This window comes from Camellia sinensis, chromosome 11 (genome assembly GCF_055761805.1).
Source record: "Camellia sinensis isolate YWXY chromosome 11, ASM5576180v1, whole genome shotgun sequence".
In the NCBI taxonomy this organism is placed as follows: Eukaryota; Viridiplantae; Streptophyta; class Magnoliopsida; order Ericales; family Theaceae; genus Camellia; species Camellia sinensis.
In genome coordinates this window covers 137,023,502-137,030,532 of record NC_138971.1, presented here as the reverse complement: position 1 = coordinate 137,030,532, position 7,031 = coordinate 137,023,502, and the positions used below count along the sequence as shown (strand labels likewise).

The 7,031-nt window shown below is 27.8% G+C and overlaps 1 protein-coding gene across 1 annotated transcript; it reads right to left on the bottom strand.

Moving 5' to 3' along the window:
• Positions 1–3,064: 3,064 nt before the first annotated feature.
• Positions 3,065–4,165, bottom strand: LOC114262254 (pathogen-associated molecular patterns-induced protein A70). Its single transcript, XM_028202607.2, has one exon. It carries the CDS (start codon positions 4,054–4,056, stop codon positions 3,385–3,387), a length of 672 nt encoding a protein of 223 aa, XP_028058408.1. The 5' UTR covers positions 4,057–4,165; the 3' UTR covers positions 3,065–3,384.
• Between the last annotated feature and the right edge of the window lie 2,866 nt (positions 4,166–7,031).

The following is a 7,031-nucleotide window of genomic DNA, read 5'->3' as shown; positions in this document are numbered from 1 at the left end:
TGATAACAGGGTGACATTGTTAAGCTCAATATTTTTTTTTTTTGGCAAATGATGCCCCATTGACGACTTTTAGGCCTTCATTAGGTTTTAAGCTTTGTAAAGCTACTGAATAATTAGTCAACAGATCGTTGGGATCCATGAATATTTATTGAGCCTTTTACTTCTAACTATTTAATAAAAGTGAATTAGTATGCTCTATTCATAAAAATTTTTAACCACATGATTGATATATAGTACCATTTAGATATTCTGAAATTACAAAATAATTATCTTACCGACAATTAGATTGATATTGCTCTTCTCATGGTTACAAGTTAAAATGATAGAAAGAGATAATTAACCGCCCAACTTTTTATCATACGATATTGTTATTTGTAATAACAATGTCATACAAAATATCATTATTTGTAGATAATCTATCAATTTATTTGTAATAAAGTTTGTAAAATTATTTTAGTAGTGTAACATTTTCCGGCTTTTAATTACAAAATGTCGCCATTACATCACTCTGAATATATATATTGAAAAAACAAATTTGTAGAAAAAAATAGCAATTTGCTCAATTCAATTGGAAGCATAAAATCTTATTTTCAAAGCATTTTCTCAGTCTAAATACAAAACACTAGAACCGGCATAACGAGATGCACGTTTTTGGATTGGGTTCATTCATGTTTCAGTTTGATAATTGAGAAACATTCTAATATAAATTTTAAAAATACAAAAAAAATTTAAGCAATTTCAGAAACTGCACCGAACAAGTTCAACATTTGAATCGTTTTTAAACTTGTTTTTTGCCAAGAGGTTAAATGGTTTTTAAAACCAATTTCGTTGCTCTTAAAACCAGATTTTTACTAGGCTTGAATATTTGAAGTCGGGCCGAGCCTGGACTAATACAAAGTCTGCGGGCCTGAGAAAGAATGAAGCCCATCTGTATGATCGATGGCAAAGCAACATTTCTCCTAGACCAGCCCATTGCACTTCTATTACAATGCAACTATATCTAATCACTATTTTAGGCCACTTATTTTATTGCTTAAAGCCCACCAAATCATTTCCAAAAATCATTTTTATTGCCAAAATCCTGATTGTTTTAATAAGGGTAAATTACAATTTTCATTCTAAAATTTCAGCTGAATTTCACTTTGATCCATTATCTTTAATTTGCAACAATTAAGTTCTCAAAATAAATATATTATATAGTGATAGAAAAAATATATACTTGATGGCTAATCACATTTAGGCCCAATATTTTGTAATAATACTAAGACAATCACATTTAAGTATTATATTTGAGGACCATCCAAATCATCTGATTGGTCCTATTATTTATCTAAACAACATTAACAATAAAAAAGTTTTACATAATTTAATGAAGAAGGGAGGCATGCCTTAACACTGTCATTCACTCTATTATACGTTTTAGTTATAAAGTTAAAAAAATATTATAAATTATCAGATCAATCTCTTTATTTTTTTACATATTTTTTTTATAAAAAATTAAAAAATTACTAAAATAGTCCTGTTCAAATTCTCTTCCTTTTAACTTGCAATCACCACTTTTGCTTTTGTAGATTTATGGGACATTTGCCATCGGTTTGTTAAAATTTTCTTCACTCAAATTTTATAAAGCTGACCCTCGTTTGAGATAAAATAATTTAATTTGACTTTTTAATTAATTTAATCTGATTAAAAAAATTATATTTGGAATATATTTTAATTTTTTTATATTTAATTTGATAATTGTGAGAAAAATTAAATAATTATAATTTAGATGTGATGTTTTATCTTATTAATTAAATTAATATGTTTTATCTTTATTGACTAATTTAATCAAAATAGCTCAGCGTTAGGAAGCCTCCCAAACAGGGCCCATGTATAGGTTAGGATAAAGTATGAAAGCCCCAAACCACTCAGGCCTTTCTCAGAAAAAAATTTCAGAAATCTTTTTGAAAATAAAGATTAATTTGATAAAAATAAATATCAAAAATATATTTTTAAATTTTAAAAAATTATTTCTGACTTATCAAAAAATAAAATTATATAAAATGTTTTTGATTTTTTTATTTGTTTCAATTTAAAAAAATTAATTTTTAATTTTTAAAAAAAAATTTAAAACAAAATTTTAAAAACCAATCCAAACCCTGTATATGACAAGAAAGTTGATCAAGATCAGAGGCTCCAAAGTATAGTCCCATCATCAATCCTAACGCTACTTGACTGAAAAATTTAGAAAAAAAATTGAAAAGAGAAATAAAAAAATAAGATAAAATATAATTAAAATATACTTATATTTTACTTAATTTTATATATATATATATATATATATATTATTTTTTTCAAATTCCTTCTTAGATCTCAGTGTTTTAAAAATTGTTTAGAATGATCTGAATAAGTGTACTTTTTGAATTTTTATAAAATATGAATTGAAGAGTTGTTTAAGATGATCTAAATAAGTATATTTTTTAATTTTTTATAAAATATGAATTGAATTTAAAGTGATATGATAACGAAATGACGTGATTTAAATAAGATGACGTAACTTAAATAGGATAATAACTTTTTAACTTTTTTGTGTTATGCCAAACCTAACCTAACCTAACCTAAATTACATCTGCGTAACTTAATTACAAATTATCATTTGTTTGGCATCTTTCCTAATTAAGTGCATATATTTAGGTTAAATCACTCTTTTATTTTTTTACAACAATGATAGAGACCACTAATTTTAGAGCTCTAAAAAGATCACTAATGACATGACACTCAATAAAAAAAAAAATATAACATCAAAATCAAAACATCAAATCATTTCTAGTGAGCCCCACTGCCACATCATTAGTGATGGCACTAATTAGTGCTCTCATTCATTTTTCATTTTTTTATATACCTTTTCATAAAAATTAAAAAATATATTTATTTAGATCATCACAAATGATTTTTTTTTTAAAATTATAAAAATTAATTTTTATAATATATTTTATTTTATTTATAATTACTGTCAGGTTATTTCTCCACACAAAAAACAAAAAAACAAAAACAAAAAAAAAAGAAAAAACACCAAAACTCATAAATGGAAAATATTTTTCTAGCCACCATGTCACTGATGATTATTATTAGCATCTTCTTGGACCATATTCCCATATCCTCTCCTCTATCCATAACCATACAGGCATGCAAAAAATAAAATGACCAATATGACCATCAACAAACAATCCTATACTTAGGAATACCAAATGGCATATTTGTCATTTCACTATTAAAAGTCCTCCAACACGACCCCCACGTGTCCATCTACCCTAATCCAACCTCCCCTCTACTTTTCGGAAAAAACAAATCAACCCCAAAACTAAACAAAAATCAAAAAACAACCCAGGAAATGAAGATACTTTACTTTCCACCCCCTCTGCTGATCATATCCTTGTACCTTATAATGGAGTCCAGCCTCTGCAACTTCAACTGTTGCTTGAACCTGTTGATGAAATCATCAGCCTTCGCATCAACCTGTTCATCTTCTACAGCCTCCGTCGAGACTCTACCCTCCTTCACCGTCGCCGGACGGCGAGCCTCCACGATTTCGTCCTCCTCGAAGTGCGCGAAAGTCGATTTCGCACTCGCCGACTTCCGAATCTTCGCCGGAAGCTTCTCCGGCAACCCGCCGGAGGCCGGGTTGGTGTCGGAGTTGGTCCTGTTCACGTGATGATGGTAGACCTGGTCTAGACTCCTGGAATAATCTTCTTCGAAATGGGTTTGTTGCGAATTTTGATGGGTCTCTGATTTGGGGGATTCTGAATCTGGGTTTTGGTTTGGACTGAAGTCTTGAGATCTGGAAGTGTAGAGGTTGTTGATAGACCTGAGGCGCTGAAGAACCGAAGGGGATTTGGGTAGTATGGGGTGGTCTGGGTTTTGTTGTTGTTGTGGGTGTTTTTGGTTTGCTGAGCTTGAAATGAAGAGAATGGTGCCAATCATGATGTTGAGGAGGAAGAAGAAAACAGTGGGTGTGAACCAGCTGTTCATGGAGGACCAGATTGAAGGTATGGAGGATCCAGACTCTGCAAACATGGTGCTTTAGAGAGAGAGAGAGAGAAAGAAAGGGGGTGTTATGCTTTGCAATCTGCAGTCGGAGGGGGGGGGTTCCAAAGAGTGAGAGATGGGTCTTTTCTTTTCAAATTTTATTGAAGTGTTTTAGTTTTTGGAATGATTTAAATAAGTGTATTTTTTATCTTTTTGTGAAAAGATATACAGAAAAGTAGAGAAGTGATGTGATGAAAAAAAAATAAAAAAATTGATTATTTTGTAGTAGCCAAACTTGGCCTATTTTTCTCTACATGTTAAAAGTCAGTTTTTTATTTTATTTTATAAATTATATAGATTTTTTTGAAAAAACAGTTTTTTAAGTTTTAATTTATATTTTAAATTCTAGTTAAAATGTGAATATTTGTTTCTAGTTTTTAAAAAATACTTTTTAGAAAATTCTACTTTCTTATTCTTCGTATTTTTTTTTGTTTTTACTGAATTTTTTTAATATTTTAAGCAATTTTTTTACTTTTTAGACACACCGAACATAAATACACCTAAAAAGTAAAAAAAAATGTAAAAAAAAATTTTAAAAATTCACTAAATATCAAAAATATAAAAAAAATACAAGAATTCAGTATATTTTTTATATTTTTTATGTATTTATTAATTTTTTAAAATATTTTTTTACAAATTTTTTACTTTTTAGATAGATCTAAGTAAGGTGCATCTAAAAAAGTAAAAAAAATATTTAAAATTTTAAAAATATTCACTAAAATCAAAAAAATACGAAAATCAAAAAAGTCAATTTTCAAAAAACTTAATCCAAAAAACTCCAACCAAACACACTAAATGATTTTAAATAAATTTTTTTAATACATCAGAGCATAATGTTGTAAACAAAATCATATAATCAATAATATATCAGACATTAGTGGTACATATGAGCACAATTTTATGAGATAATTTGGGAAGCTAGCTAAAAGTTAGCTTTTAACTTTTAATTCATTTTAAATCATATCACTTTTACATTTGTTTTATACACACAAGAATAAAAAAAAAAAATCAAAAAATTAACTTTTAACTAACTTCTCAAATTATCCCTATATTTGGAAAGAGTAGTTTTTAGTCCAAAAAAAAATTTATTATAAATTATTTCTTTAACTTTTTATATGCTTTTTTTATAGCGAAATTGAATTTAGACATGAGAAAATTTTGATATTACAATTGTGTTCGATAAGTTTAGTGACTTACTTAACAATTTTACAATTTTGGATTGAATTTTACACAGTAATTCTTTAATTTCATTTAAGTTGTACTATAATAGTAAGTTTGATGAAAGAAATATTATATAAAAGGTTTGTGAAGAGTCTTTACTTTTGAATTATATATCTGTCGTTATAGCAATGCAGCAAAAAACTACGGTAGTGTTTGGTAGAGTTTTGTAAATGTGATTTGAGAGTATGAGTTGTATTTTGAGTTTGTGTGTTGTGGAATTATGATTTGAGTGTAGAAAATTTGTTTGGTAAAGAGTTTTGAAAATAGTTTTGGAAAAGAGGTTTGATTTGAGTGGGAAATTATTGATGTGACATTTGATATATGATACAAAAATTTACAACTCATAACTAAACATACAATTCAAAATTATTTTAAAGCACATAAAAAATTTAAAAATTTTCAGAAAATATTTGTCCCGATTATATAAATCAATTGCAAAAAAAAAAAAAAAAAAAAAAAAAAAAATCTGGAACCAGCCGGACATCCGGGTGGTCATCCGGGTGGTCATCCGGGTGGTCTACCGGGTGGTCATCCGGGTGGACAAAAAAGGCGCCTGTGCATCAGAGTTCTCTCTGCAGAGTGTAGAAAATTAATTTGAAAACGAAACCAAACATCATACTCCAACACACAGGTAGAAAACTAATTTCAAAGCACAACCAAACAGAGCCTACATTTTTATCAACTTCCCAAAAACACTAACCCTTGCAAATCTCATTTGGGAAGATTCAAAAAAGTCACTTACAAATTTATCAAATTATCCTCTGGAACATTATAATTAATTAATTTAAAAAATTGTTGAGATGCAAAAAGTAAGGATATTTTGGTCATTTTAGAGTGATGTGACACTTTTAAAAAATATTAAACCAAAAAATAGAAAAGTCAATTTTTTATCAACTTCCTAAATCACTTCCAAAAAAAGCAAAAAACTTGATAAAAAGCCAAAAATCAGCTTTTTACCAACTTCCGAAGACACCCATATAGTAAAATATCACAAATTAATCAAAGAATGAAAAATGTTCATAAAACATTTTATAATATTTTTTTTCATAAAATTTAACATTCTTTTTAATTTTTTGTTTGAAAATGATAAAAAATAATAATTTATATTTTAATTACATTTACATCATCTTTTATTTCTTTTTTTTTTAATTCTTATTTAAATTTATGATTCAATCATATTACATTTTTTTTAATTTTTAATTTTTATTTTTATTTTTTAATGATAATGGATTTAGACACTAAGGTGGTATTTGTTTTGAGGGATTGAGGGGTGGGATTGGACTATTAGTCCATCTGGACTAATAGTTCGTTGTTTGGTTCAAAAATTTTGCACCGGACTATTAATATGAGTTGGGTTTGGGTTGGATTTGAAGTGATGCGGTAGAGAGGTGATGTGATTCAAATAAGATGGTGTGACTTAAATAGGATAGTGATTTTTTGACTTTTTTACTTTTTTAGGAGATGACAAACACGACTTTAGTCCCAAATCCATTGGACTATTGTGGGGGTATTTGTTTCAGCTTTTCAGGGCCAACTTATGGCTTTTAGCTTTGAAAAAGTTCTTTTGGACTGTTTGGTTAAACTTATTTCAAACAGTTTATGATTATAACAATTTTAACCCAAAAAAGCTGATTCTGAGAAACTGCTCACCCCTTGCTTCTGATTATCAGTTTCTGCTGTGGACATGTTAATTTATGGTTATACTCTTAAATTTTTTTATTTATTATTTTTTTTAAAAATAG